The 14,574-nt window shown below is 39.1% G+C and overlaps 1 protein-coding gene across 1 annotated transcript in view; it reads left to right on the forward strand.

The window, feature by feature from the left end:
- Window positions 1–14,574, forward strand: part of MID1 (midline 1) — a 98,236-nt gene that overhangs the window by 63,009 nt on the left and 20,653 nt on the right. Inside the window, exons 3-5 of the mRNA XM_009646343.2 lie at window positions 6,818–6,925; window positions 10,047–10,195; window positions 13,976–14,103. Coding sequence (XP_009644638.1) covers window positions 6,818–6,925; window positions 10,047–10,195; window positions 13,976–14,103 — 385 coding nt within the window. The remainder of the gene's footprint in view (window positions 1–6,817; window positions 6,926–10,046; window positions 10,196–13,975; window positions 14,104–14,574) is intronic.

The raw sequence follows: 14,574 nt of genomic DNA on the forward strand, positions 1-14,574 counted from the left end.
CACTTGCTTCATCTTTATCAAAGGACAGGCAGTTCTTTGAACTTCAGTGATTATTTAATTCTTTTTGCTTTTCTACCCTAAATGAAACACACCAAGTGGAATATTTTGCTCAACTTGAAACAAAGGCTTAATGTCGGCAAGAAAAACAAAAAAAACCCCAATAAATAAGTAAATATAGTTCAATTCAAAAAAATATTTGCATTATTTAGTTCAAAGAAGGGACTAACATAAAGGAGAAAAATAATGACTGAAAATAAATTAGTAATATGACCCTTTTACTGCATCTTAACAACCCACATCCCTCTTAGGGCTTAGTTGCACAAACAGCTTAATCTGATCTTAAGCCTCTTTGCTGCCAAAAGTCTCCCCACCTCTGCTTCTGCCCTCCCGGTTGCATTTCTTTACTTGCTGCCCATTTCTTTGTGCAACATCCACAGCAGCCAGGTGAGCTTAGCCCAGCCAGTTCTCCAGGGGGCTGCACCAGCTTCTGCAGATGGAAGGAAAATGGGAACACCTTTTTTCTTTTTGGCGGTATGATCCCACAGCAGTTTAACCCAGTTGTGAAACTGTGGTTTGTCTCTCTATAAATGTCTTGTCTCCAGTGTGCTTTCCTAGCCTGAGAAATGTCAGCTATAGTTTCAACATGATGCTGCATTTGTGTTTTATAAAAAAAAAAAGACTTGGTTCATTGAAGCAAGCCTAGTCGATGGGCTTTACAGCTGTCAGCATGAGCGTATCTGGAGTAGCTCTTTATAAGGAGCTTCCAGATCATCTGCGTTTAAGATTTTTTAATGGTTTTTGATGAAAAACTTATAAAAACAATTTGTTTGCTTTCCGTGAAACTTCTGGTTTGGTTTTGGTTTGGTTTGTGATTAGACTGTAAATGTCACTAGAGGACTAGTGTCTCTTGCTGGTTAGTTTCCCAACAATGTGCTTCAAAGCACAGTGGGGAAAAAAATTTACGATAATATTTTAATAAGTAACATGAGTATTTCTGACTTCTAAAAAGGTTTACTTTTAGTCAAGATTGGGGCAGATAGTCTTATCAGCCTGACCCAAAGTGGTTTAGCTATCCTGGCCTAATTGATTCTCCATTCACAAAATTCCTAGGTAGCCGGAGTAAGTTGCTGTATTTTTGCCCTGACCTTTGTTTAACCTGCTGTGAGACTGCCTCTAAACACAGGTCTCCTGGTTAGAGATAGGTGTGGAATGCAAACAAAAACAAAACCTCTGGCACACTTGAAATGGGAGATGACCATTCCTTTCTCTTGCACCAATTCAGAATAAAGGAGATGCAGATGATCCATTCAGATGGCAAGCTGATTAATATCACGTATTTCCAAAGGCACCGTTTGTCATAATAGATAAAATCGGTTTTATGCTTAGACTAGATAAAGTCTGAAAAAGCTTTATTCCAAGAGCTGCTTTTGCTCTACAGAAGACTAAATTGAATAACCCGTAATATCAAACAGGGATATGAAATGAAAGAAGTTTGAATCCATGACTGTCATTCAGTCCAGCCATCCAGAAAAAGAAAAGGAAGAAATTTTTTCATAAATGCAAGTTATTCATTATCGTTTGTATTTCCATTAAATAAAGAAATGAAACACAGGTGGTGTTAAGATAAGACCTCAAAGTATTGTGACGCTATGAAGAAAAGTTATTCTCTTTACAACATGGAGTAAATAAAAAATAAATAGGCCTCTCTCTTTAGATGACTGTAGCCCTTTAATTCATCTAAAGACTCTAATCCCAGAAAATGTGTTCCACATCTACAGGACAATGAAGAAAGTTTTCCTAAAGTAAACAGGTACCAGACATTATATGTCATCATTTTAGATTATTTTTTTTTCCTCAGTTTCTGAATTTGGTGTAAGGAGGAATTCAGGCTCAAAATCTAGATTGAAATATGTAGCAATGATGTTACAGAAGTGGAATCATTACAATTTGCTTTTCTGATGTTTTTGTTTATTTGTGAGTATATAGTAATTCTATAACCATCAACTCAAATCCATAAAGAAAAGCTGGTACCTCTTCTTTACCTGGAAGGCCACAGCTGCAAAGAAATTATTTTTGAGGCATTGAGACGATTTTTAAATAGTAAAGCTGAAACTCAAATTCTTACCTCATGTTCCAAAGATCAGAGTCTTTCTACAACCTGTTTTATTTCTTTTTGCATAACTAGTGGAGGACTAAAGAATAAAAATTACTCTGTCTTTGATTAATTTATCCCAGACAGTGTAGTCTTAAAAAAGCAGGCCACCTCTAACTTAGGGTGTCTTATTTTGTTTATCGTTTAGAGATTATTTGCATTTCCCCTTGTGGGCAAAATTGCCCCACCTGTAAGGAATCCCAGAGGGAAAGTTTTGCTCCTGCAAGGAAAATTCTGCCGAGACACTAAGAAATCCTTCAATTCCAGTACATTAGTTGGGGAAGTTTTTGTGGGTATGAATCTAGCCCTCTGACACTCTGTTTGCATTTGAATTAACCAGAGAAGCTCCCCAGTAACCTTGAACCTCTGGCCATATTGTAGTTGTGTGATTTCCCAAACATCTGCTGGGGACTTTGAAACCACCACATTCATTTTCTTATGACCTAAACTGCAATTTAACTCAGGTCTCTGAAGATGAAAGCCAAGGAAGCCTCTGCAGAGAGCAGAACACTTTCCAAAGCAGTTCTCAGCTTGTGGAGATGGGAACAGCTGGCCTGTTCTCCCCTTCGGGTTGGGAGGGCTTGTTGTTTCCAGCTCCCTGTCAGACATCTGAGGAACCCCCATTTTTCTTTTTTTTCTACACCCACTCCCTGAGGCAAAGGCCAGCAGTCTCTATCCATCTGTCTGGAAAACCTGGAAAGAACCCTCAATTTTTCCTTTTTTTTCAGTAAACTGTCTGAGGTCTTCAGATATTACAGGAAAAGGAAGAAATTCCCCCCAAAAGCAGCAGGACTAGAATCGGTCCTTGCTTGCTTGTTTGTAGTGTAAAATGGCATCATTTTTGATAAATTGTAACAAGGCCACCTAGTCAGTTTTAAAAGTTTTGTGGCATGGAAGAGAAGTTTTTCAAAAATTATACCAACAAAACACAATGCTTGAGGTTCGAAGTAGTTCTGGATGTGGATTTTTAAGTAGTTTGTCGATGCCAAAACTAAGAGCATTGATGTCAGTGAAATTTTCTACAGAAATTGTTCCCAAGTCCAGCATAAACTCTCAGGCAATAGATACCTCAGCTTAAGGAGTCAACATTCAACTGGGGTGGAGGAAGCCCAGAGTTAAGGCTGCTCTCTGCATGATTCAGAGCCTCCCACAACCAAAGTGAGCAATGCAGTCTCCAGACTTTTCTAATGCAGCTCTCCGTCCCTTTTAACGAACTCCTTGGAAAGAGGGCTTGTTTTTAATGTGGAAAAATGTAGAACGTAAAACCTCAAATATTTTCACCAGACAGTACTCGCATTCCTTGGCCAGTCCCAGCTGGAAGTTATTGTCAAGGTTGCTGTTCATCAAAGGACTCAAGCAGACGGCAGAGCCTTATTCTGGTATTTCTGTAGCACCTGTACAGCTCCATGCCTGTGGCTCTTTGGTCTGACATATGACTCCTCAGAAACATACAAGTAAATAATATTCAATGCTAATCTCACAAATAGTCCCTTTAGGGCCGCAGCTAATACAGTGCAGTTAAACTTAGGCATGTGCTCAATTATAAAGTTATTACTGAATCAGAGGCCTTGTAGGCTTAAAATTTGATTAAGGACTATTTAAACTTGAGAAAAGCCCCCAGATTAAATGGTTTTTTTTTTCATACAAAGCTCAGACATATCAAGTAATTTTGGAATATTCTTTTCACTTTCAATAAGCTTGTTCAAGCTATAAAGTTGGAAATTTCTTCAAATGAATTTCATAAAAGAGTACACTTTTCAGATTTCAAAGAAAAAGAGAAGTCTGCAGTCAGTGTGTAAGAAATCTAAAGGTTTTTCCCAAGCATTTTGTTTTTCTTAGTCCAGAGTTGTTTAAGTTCAGATTTAGTTAATACTTTATTATTCAAACCAACCAGAGCATTAAATGAAACAATGTTGACTTAACCTTCCCATAACTCTATATTTCATGACAGTTACCCCAAGGATTAATGATATCTGCCTGACAAAACAAATTCATGATGTAAGTGGCGATAGAAGTAACACTTTGAGTGGAAGCTACACAAAAATCCTGTAAAGCGTTACTGTAATTAAAAGTGCCAAAGTCAGAGCAGACCTTAGTATCGACACAGAAGGAGTTGCACCCATGTACACTGGATGTGACCATTGCCCCTGACTGAGCAAAAACTGGAGTCAGGGCTGGGGAAACTGGTGCACTGGGTGGCTGGTTGAAAACAGCTCTGCAGTTTCGTGCCAAAGTGCTGCGCATGACGGGAGGGTGTGATGCGGCCGGGGCGGTGGGATGATGAGCGGAGGGGGAATAGGAGGGACAGCTTTGATCGACTAGTCCTTCTAGGCTCCCTGAGGGAGCCAGAGGCTTTGGGTGAGCTGCTCCGTGGTCTGTGTCTCCTCATGGACCATGGTAGGAAGCCAGGCAGAGCAAACAGCTAATGTAAGGAGATAAATGGGCACCTAAAACTGCACGGTGGAAGTACTATCTACATCTTCACCTGCTGCATGCAGATCTCCCCAGCACTTTCAGTACCATCTGATCTGTTCCAGAAACAAATATATTTTCTCTTTATAATCCTGATATCTTAATAATCAAGCCTGTAAAATATGCAATCAAACTTTAGTTTTATGAAAGGTTGAGAAGGATAATCCAAAACCTTAATGAAAGCAGGCCTTTGTAAACAAGTCCCCTCTTTGCCTGGAGGACACAAGGTATTTCACATAAGGAGGTTATTTGTAAAACTGGCCCCGGTCCAAATTTAGATATGTAAGCAATTGCTTAATCTTGAGCTCCATAATGCACTTACAGGTAAATGCGTGTTTAAACACATTGTTAGAAGAAAAAAAAGAAGGCTGAAGCAGATCAAGGGGCTCATTGGACTAAAAAATAACCAAGGGGTGAAATACAGTTACTTGTCACCTGGAACTGTTCCCTGTTGTTGTTCACCACCAGCTCTTACAAGCCCAGTGGAAAAGGTGACGTGGCTCTAGGAGCAATTGCCCAGGGCTGAAAGTTGCTTTACCCTCTTATCAAAGTGTGTATGGAAACACATCTCTGAAATCACTCCTTTAAATTTTCCTTTATCCTAGATATGATTAGAACTTTTTGCCTTTTCCCCTGACTCTTTTCATGTGAGCATGTACGTACTACTGCTGGTGGGGAAGTGCATTTTTCTTGTCATACAGAATGTTGACTTTTCACTGAAAAAATCGGTCTCCCCCAGAAACAAAACATTTTCAGCTGAGAACCAAAACTTTTCTGGTTTAAGTTTTCGTGGTTTTTGACAAAAGTCAACATTTTCCATAGAAAGAGAATATACTTTGTGAGGTTTTTTGCATTAAAAACAGTTTCACCAGCTCATATATTTATACTATAGAAAACTACATGAGCACAGCATTATTTTCTATTTGATTCATTGCTGAGGCAAAGTGGTAATAATAAAGACAGTCAATACACATGACTTGGTAATGTCGCTTGGATCTTTGGTAATTTGAATCTTTCAGGAACCACTATATGGACACTGAAAATAATAAGCAATATTTTCAAGTGTTAAATTCAGCAAATCAAACATTAGGAATCATTATGAAATTAATCAAGGTGAAGTAGAGAACAGACTGTACATACTGTACTGTATGACTGCACAGTCATACAGTATGACTCCATAGTTTGTTTGCACCTTGAGTACTTAGAACAGTTCTGTTCCCCATATCAAAAAGGAGATGATAGACCTGGCATAGTTTTGGAGAAGAAAAACAAGGATGATTGAAGATATGGTATGGCTTTCATAGTTCATACAAGTAAAAGCTGAATCACCTAAAACTCTTCAATGAGGAAACGAAGTCCTGCTAGCGGACAAAATAGTGATCTGTAAAAGCACAGCCAGCACAGAGGTTGTGGATAGGTATCAGTAGTTCACTGTCCTCTCCAGTAAAAGAACTTGAGATCTTTAAATGCAGCAGGAGACAGTTGTTCACTTGACTGTGAGTTAAGCTATGGTGCTCATTGCTGTAGGATGGTGGGTATACTTAAAGTTTGCAGGGGTTGAAGGAGAGACTGAATAAATCCACGGAAGATAACTCTTCTGAGGATTAGTAATGATGTAAAAATTGTGTTTGGTTCAAGAAGACTCTGAGCTGCAAATGGTTGGAGGATGAAAAAATATTCATGGAAATCATCATACATGTTGGGACTTCTTCGTAAGATGCTTTACTAGCAGATGCTGGCAGTAGCAGCAGTGAGAGGCAGGATACTGCACTAGATGGACTGTCTGACCCAGTACTTGTGCTCTTGCATGTGTTGGTATTCACTGACATCCCGCGTACAGCTTGAAACTGTGATGCGTTAAGCACCTCCTGAAGAGCCTTCACTTCTCACTGGTGTCCAACATAACCGACATCACTCAGTACTCACAGGACCAGGCTTTTCTCACTTGAGTTAGAAATACCTGATGAGTATCTATTTGCAAGTCCTACCTCCTACAAACATGACATTCAAACTCGTTTCAGTATTTCACAAAGTCCAAGACAGGGAAAACAAAATAACACATAGATTATACACAGAAAGGAGGAAAAAAAAGTGCCAAACCCGACATTTTAGAAATTACAATTTTTAAATTAGAAAAAGGAAAAGGAAAATGTCAAAAAAAGTTTTTGCTGATCATAATGGTTTGCTTTGTAGGTAAATGCATCCCGCCAGGAAACCAAGCTGATGGAAGAATGTGACCAGCTCATTGAAATAATCCAGCAAAGACGACAAATAATTGGAACCAAAATCAAGGAAGGAAAGGTAACAGCTTTTCTTCATTAGATCACAATTAGGTCAACATGCTTATGGCTTTTTGACCTTGGGTACTATCAATACGGATTTGTAAAAGTCGTTGTGCAGTCCTGGGCTACTGCTACTTTCACCTACTTTACTACCTGTAGAGAGGAATGAAATACATCAAGATCAGTATGCTAGACCTCAACAGTTTATTTGGCCTCTTACTATGTGTGACTATGATTTTTAAGGATAAACACAGAAATGATGTCACCATCATTTACTGGTAATAAAATGATGACTAATTAATGATTCCTTCAGTCTGTTGTATGTCTGATGGTATTTCCCCCAAAGTTTTCACTTTCACAAAGTGTCACAACATTTGGTATCATGGTTGGCAATTATCTACATGAATATGTTTGTCTAGATAATTTTATGATTTATTAAAATACTATCACATAAAAAATTTGTTTCAAAAATTGCCATTCTTGAGACAAGGAAGTCTAGCTTACTTACAAAAAAATATTCAAAAACATGCAGGAAATTTAATGAAGTGTGCATTTCTAATTACTAAGATACAATGATTATTAGCGACAAACATATTGAGGAGGAAAAATCTGATATTCAGGTTTCGATGCATTTTACTAGCTACCTGTTAACTCAGAAACACATTAGAGTTGAATTAATGTTCTTATTTTCTAGGTACATGTTGTTTATTCTTTAACTACTAAACTAACTAAGTCAAATATAAACTCTTCTTGTGTGGGAAAAGCTCAGGAAAGGAAGAAAGTCAAGAGAAGGTTAAATGGTTCATGTGGCTGTCAAGATACTCCAATTAATGTGAAATAAAAAGCCTGTAGGCAAGGGCTGACTTAAACATGTTTGAAACCACAGGTCCTGTACATTGTATGACAGAACTTGAATTTCCTCATGCTGTTAACAAAATATAATTCCCTTCAAAATGGAAAAGATGGCCTTCTGCATTCTTGTTTCAACTCTGTTTCTCTACGCAGTGAGACTAGCTGTGCTGCCAATGAGGTAGAAAACTTTCCATTCATTTGGATTTGTGCTATATACATGAGTAGCTTTTAAAAAAATCTGTTGCTTGCAAAGATGTGCTCTAATGTCCATTAGAGCATGAAAGAATTATAATACAATTGACTCAGATTTATTTGAATATAGGTGATATCAGAATCTATCCCTATTCTTTGTTCTATTTTGTTCAACCAAAAATGATACCAATGGACATCCAAAGATCCGGAATGCTTTGCCCCAGATGTCATACATGTTGAAAGGTTTCAGGGATTTAAGAGACCCATGTGGAAAGCCACGGGAAATTCTGCCCAATATACCTTCTTTTAAGAGGGCCTGTGACTAAGGCTCTGCCTGGAAGGTAGGGCATGGCTAATTTGTCTATAGGACTATAGTTATGGCTACAGAGCAGGAAATAGTCATGTATAAAGCTCTAGCCATGGCTGCAGTGCTGCAGGCTCAGACACACAAGTCTGACAATGTGGTGCAGCTCCATCCTTAATCTCACCTATCACCCGAAACCTATAAAATCCCACAGAGCATGTAACAGGAAAAAACCACTTAAATATCAAATGAATAAGATCATTTTAGTGCAGACATCACTCCTGCCATTGGGGGAGAAGGGGGAGTGGGTGAGAAGAGACTCTTCTTTTTAATGTTTATCATCAATTGTCTTCTTGAAGAAAATATAAAAAAGAATCAAGGAAACAAAAAACCTAGTTCATATGTAGACCTCACAAACCATGACATGCCTTCTGATTGTTAAAAGCTCACAAGGTAACATTTATTTCAGTTCATTGGGGTTTTTTGTTAATTAATAAGTAAATAAAGAGATGAGCTGCTTAATACTGCAATGAACCTTTCCCTGGTTAGACTGGTGTAGACCAAATTGTAATCTCTGCAAATGCACAGTTAGAGAAAACATTATGGCATGAGTTCATCCTAGAAGCTGATCAGATCATTAGCATTATCAAGATGTTTATGCTTTCCCAGCATTTTTCTCCCTTTATTGTTTCTATCTTTAGAAGGAATACCAATGTTACAGGACACTAACCATTTGGACAGTATTTTTTTTTTGAGTTTTCCAAAAGATTTATTTTCCTGCTGGTTTCTGTTGTCGGATAGGTGCGCTAAGATACCCTTATCTCTGCTTAGGATGCAGTTATATCTGAAATTCAACTCAGCAACTTCATAGTTTATGCCCTAATTTCTGAGATTGGGAATGTTATCTTCATTATAAATTTTGATATTTCTGCCAATCCACCCGGTTGTTAGTTTCCTCATTTTGCATGTAACTGGGTCTTAATGCCTTTCTCGACTCCAGAATTATTTCATTTCCTTCCTATTTCTTACTCCTGTTCAAACTATGATCCTGATGTGACAACAATGGGAAGGACTCCCAGACCTTTCAGGAACTAGAAGTTTTGGTAGCCAACATTGTCTCTAAATGGAGGATTGACTGTGCCCCTCCCTAACCTTTCAGCTAATGATTAGAGTCACATCTACTGTGTTTATCTCCAGCACAGTTTGCAGTAATAATAATCAGCTCTCCAGCACTACTGTGCTTTTGTCCAGTTAAAAATATTCAACAAGAAAACACCCTATTTGACTAAAAGCACGTAATTAAAAGGGCAGGCGTGTACTGTTAGTTGAATTGAACCGTCTTTTTCTGTCCAGTTTGTTTTTCAGATTGTTTTTTATGAAACTCACCTCAGTAATGGGTCAAAAAGTAGTTAATCTGCAAGATGCCTTTAACACAGATCTCATCACTTCAGGGAAATGGTTATCTAAATAGCCCTTAGTTATCATGTAAGCAGAAAGTACCAGGAAATGACGTTTTTTCTGTTGGAAAATAGGCCAGCTGTGCTTGTTTTGGCTCTCCCCTGTTGTTTTCCATGTGGAAAATATTGAGGCAGAAAGGCTGTGCCTGTCCCCTTATTAAAAATGTTACGTGGCTAGATGGGGCTCGCCATCAAGCCAATGTGAAAGAAGCTCTTGTCAGTGAAGCCATTCATCTCAACTCCCCCTTTGCATTCCAGCTTCGCGTTGGAAGTGCAAATGCAATCATGATTTGTGACCTTAGAGATGTGACTGCTTTCTTATGTTTCCACTCAAGGTGGTGAGGTTGAGAAAACTGGCGCAGCAGATTGCAAACTGCAAACAGTGCATTGAGCGCTCGACATCCCTCATCTCTCAGGCTGAACAGTCGCTGAAGGAGAACGATCACGCTCGCTTCCTACAAACTGCTAAAAATATCACTGAAAGGTAAAGAAGACATTCCTCTTGATAAACAGAAAAACCTCGTTTCAGGTAGATGGGTTGTCATAGTTGCTGTCTTGTCTTCTCCCACCACAAATGTGGTGAAAGAGATGGGGATGAATTGACATATTTCCCCAAAACACTACTTTGTGCTGTACAAGAGTGGGAAAGACCTTACTGTAATGCTAAACCAAAACATCCCTTCGAAAAGAAGAGTGGTCAAAAAAAGATGTGAAATAAGATTTAGAACAGTAATAGCATGCGCAAATGAAGGAGGAAGCAGGGATGCCAAGCAGCTCTCTGGTACTAAACACACTAAAAAAGCAGGTTTCTGGGGGCTGAAATTCCTTCTCCATGAAAAATTCTGAGCTTGAGGAAGAAATCAGGCAGCAAGTGCATCCCTTAGAAGAAATTTGGAATGATCTTAATGGATTCATATTCTTCACAAAAATGCAAACAGTAAGGTGACTTAAATATGTGTAACTTTGGGAACCTGCAACATGCATCTCTGAGGTGGCCCACTCAAAGAGCTGGAGATTCAACAGCATGGGTGTCTGGAAGCTATGGCAGCTGCTGTGTTGGGTCCCTGAGTGCAGGGAATTTCTACTACTTCTAGGATCCTAACACCTTTTCAGCATGCCAGATATATCAAGGATCCAAAAACAAGGGCGCAAGTCTTTCTAGGAAACCTTGCTGTTAGAAAATTCGGTGTGGTTTTCAGTGCAACACTCTGAATGCTGAAACATTCCCACTTAAATTCAGCAGTATTTTCTGATGAAAAAATGTTCTGTTGGAATTATCAGCTGTTTAGCCACCAGAGAAACAACAAAAAAAGGATAAAGTATCTAGACAATGAAGAAGAAAACTATTTAAAAGTATGCTTATTTATTCAGCTTTTTTTTTTTTTTATCTCTGGGATCACATTATATCTTCACATTGTCCAGCCAGTTTTCACCTAATCCAAACCATGAAATTCCCTGGTTGTCTTATTTTTTTTTTCAGTCTATTACTTACTCTGGAGTGCTGTATGCAGATTCTATGAATATCAGGCTTCACCAAAGCAATTTAATCAATTTATAAATAAGCCAGCAACACTGGGTTGCTTGTTACAGGTTCAGAGAATTGAAAATCTGTTGAGAAAGGCAAGGCAATGGATTACATTTGATGTGTCAGGCTCAGCCCCTGGTTTGTATTCTGTCACCAGCCTACATTGTGGCACTTCTGTTTTCCCATCTGAAGCAGATAGTAAAACTGCCACATGAGTATCACGAGCAAAAAGCTGAAGGTGAGGGTCTGGCCTTTTCTTCAGTATTTCGTGGAACGAGCAGTAGGGCAGAAACCTATGGAGACACAAAGCTTTTCAGCTGACTACCAGAGAATTTTCAGAGAAGCTCCATTTTCACCTTGTAAACATGAACAGTTGCATCATAAATACAGTCACAGGAGAGACACTCGGAGAGCAGAAATGAGACCAGCTGACATATGTGCCCAATCAAACCTAATTCTTGGCTATTGCAGATTGCTGTCTGTAATGAGATGGCTGTGAACACCCTGAAAATCAGAGAATCATTTCAAGCAGTGAGAAAAACTGAGGGGGAAAAAAAAAAGTGCTTGAAGACAAATTGCAAGTGGAAAAAGAGACTAAATCTGACAAATAAATTATTCTCCACAAGTAACTCTCTTAGTTCTCATGTGGTGAGCAATATTTTGTTTGCTTCTAGACTACTCATGTAACAGTCTCACCAGGCCCCTGAGCTCCAGCGGCTAAAACAGTCTGCTGAAATTATGCTCATTGCATTTCTTCATGCACATATTTCAAAGTAATTGCAGTATAATATTCTCTGTTGTAAGCACAACAGGTAACTATGTATAGCAAAGACATGGCACACACCACAATGATTTAGGTCGTGCATTATTTACAGTGGGTGAAATGCATTTAGCCTAGAAAAAACCCTTTCCAACCAAGTACAGCGTCAGATAGAGCAGGCAGAATTACAAGGGAAAATTCAGTCCTCTGAACCTAGAATGGTGACACGGTGTTTGAAACTGCGAACCGTTGAGCTCATTGAAAACTGACTTTACGCACGTACTCACAGTGCATCCTTCGCATAACCCCAAGGTCCAAAAGGTCCTGGTGATATGGTCTTCTTCACAATAAATATGTGCTTTATGGAGTTATTCAAAGATACCTGCTTGCTGGTTTCTTTGCAAAGCCATTGTTAATTTTGTAGGAATGTTTGCCCTAACACAGGCCCTACCAGAAAAGCAGGTCTATTTTTCCTGCTAGATATAAAACACCATAGTGTAACTGCAGATGAACTACTGGAAGGTGGGGAGGGGAATGGAAGGGAGAAAAAAAAGAAGTGAAAGGGCTCAGGGAATTTTCCCCTCTAAGTACATGGGGCAAAAGACACTTCAATTACTCTCTCTAAAAAAACCCAAAACATCCGTATTATCTGTACTAGGACCTACTTTAAATTAAGTTCTGCAACCACAGTTGCACAAGAAACTGTGCTGAAAACTGTATAATGTGAATTACTGACTAGGAAACCTCCTCAGCTCAGCTTTTGAAAACTATGTTGAAGACAACGAGATGCGCAGCTCAGTTTTTGACTTTCCTAACTGCATTTTCCTAAAATACTACACAAAAAATATATGAAAATAGTTTTTAGTAAGCATTTGGCTTGGAGCCATTTGAGTCATGTCTGCAGAGAAATACTCTCATTTGGGAAACTGTTAATTGAAGCAATCAAAATATTTTGATCTGATGCGTCATGAATGACAGATAACTGACATACCTTGTGTGCATGGTTGTGTGTTTACCTCCAAACTCAAACAATTAACAAAAGAGGTTTAATAACCTCTTTGCTTAAACGCACCAAACTTTCTGTAAACATATCCAGCATCTAGCTCTCCAGTAACATACATGTTGAGACATCAGGCTGAAGGATCTGAAAGATGCATCCTGATGGCAACCTGATCTAGTTAACGGTGTCCCTGCTCACCGTAGGGGGGCTGGACTAGATGACCTCTAAAGGTCCCTTCCAACCCAAAACATTCTATGATTCTATGGCAGTTTGCTTGTGAAAGCTCATCTCTCTGAATTAGTTCAGCTGGACAGACAAAAAGTGGATGCAGCTCCTGAAATGAGGTAGGCAAGGAAACTTTTCAGTTTTGGAGGAAATGTAAGTATGCACACATGCTTTGCAGGGAAAAGCCTTTTAAAAACCAACTATGCTGTCATCTGTTTGTTTTATCTCCCCTCTGTGCTTTTTGAAGCTACCAGCAAGTGTGCTGTGCTGAACAGCTGAGGAGGTGTGGGGATCTGCACCAAGCCCTTGGGACAGCAGTGCCAAGAAATGCCTGCAGCAAGAAAATGCTTGGGAAAACAAGGGCTGGGAGAGATGCAGCATCTGTCAGGATTGCTTAAAACACAGATAAATAGGGTGCTATTGCTACTTTGGTTGAGTGAGTGACTGGAGAGAACAATTCTATTCTATTCTGTTCCAGAAAGAACAAATATATTGTTGTTTAACCAGTATTCTGTTAAAAACTTATCTGGCACTGCATGTTAGGCAAAAGTTATAAGAGATTTTTACTGGAGACTTTAGTCACAAAAATAAAAGTTGCAGGAGAAGCTCCTAACTTAAACCACATAAATAAAATACATGTAAAAGGTTTTGCCAAGCTTTTTGAGATGTGATAACAATCATAATGATCAGGTCCTACCTTGATGTGAAAATTATTGTATCTTGGGTGCTAAAAGACTTTTTCTTTTCATTATAGGGTTTCCATGGCAACTGCATCCTCCCAGGTTCTAATTCCTGAAATTAATCTCAACGATACTTTCGATACTTTCGCACTTGATTTTACTAGGGAGAAGAAATTGTTGGAATGCCTTGATTACCTTACAGGTAATTTTTTTCTGAAGGTGTTAATATTATATGTTCCTCATAAAATAGCAGTGATAGGATTTCCTTCATTCCCCTCTGTGGTCAGTTAACTTGGGCTGACTGCCAGGTGCCCACCAAGCTGCTCTCTCACTCCACCTCCTCAACAAGACAGGGGGAGAAAATAAGTTGAAAGCTTGTGGGTTGAGATAAGGACAGGGAGATCACTCAACAGTTACTAATACAGGCAAAACAGACTCAGCTTGGGGAAGATTAATGTAATTTATTGCCAATTAATTGTAAGAGTAGGGTGATGATAAATAAAAATTAAATCTTAAAACACCTTCACCCCACCCCTCCCTTCTTCCCAGGCTCAGCTTCACTCCCTATTTCTCTACCTCCTCCCTCTGAGTGGCACAGGGGAATGGGGAATGGGGGTTGCGGTCAGTTCATCACACGTCGTCCCTGCCGCTCCTTCCTCCTCACACTTTTCCC

The sequence above is a fragment of the Egretta garzetta genome, unplaced genomic scaffold (assembly GCF_000687185.1).
Source record: "Egretta garzetta isolate BGI_Z169 unplaced genomic scaffold, ASM68718v1 scaffold49, whole genome shotgun sequence".
NCBI lineage: Eukaryota > Metazoa > Chordata > Aves > Pelecaniformes > Ardeidae > Egretta > Egretta garzetta.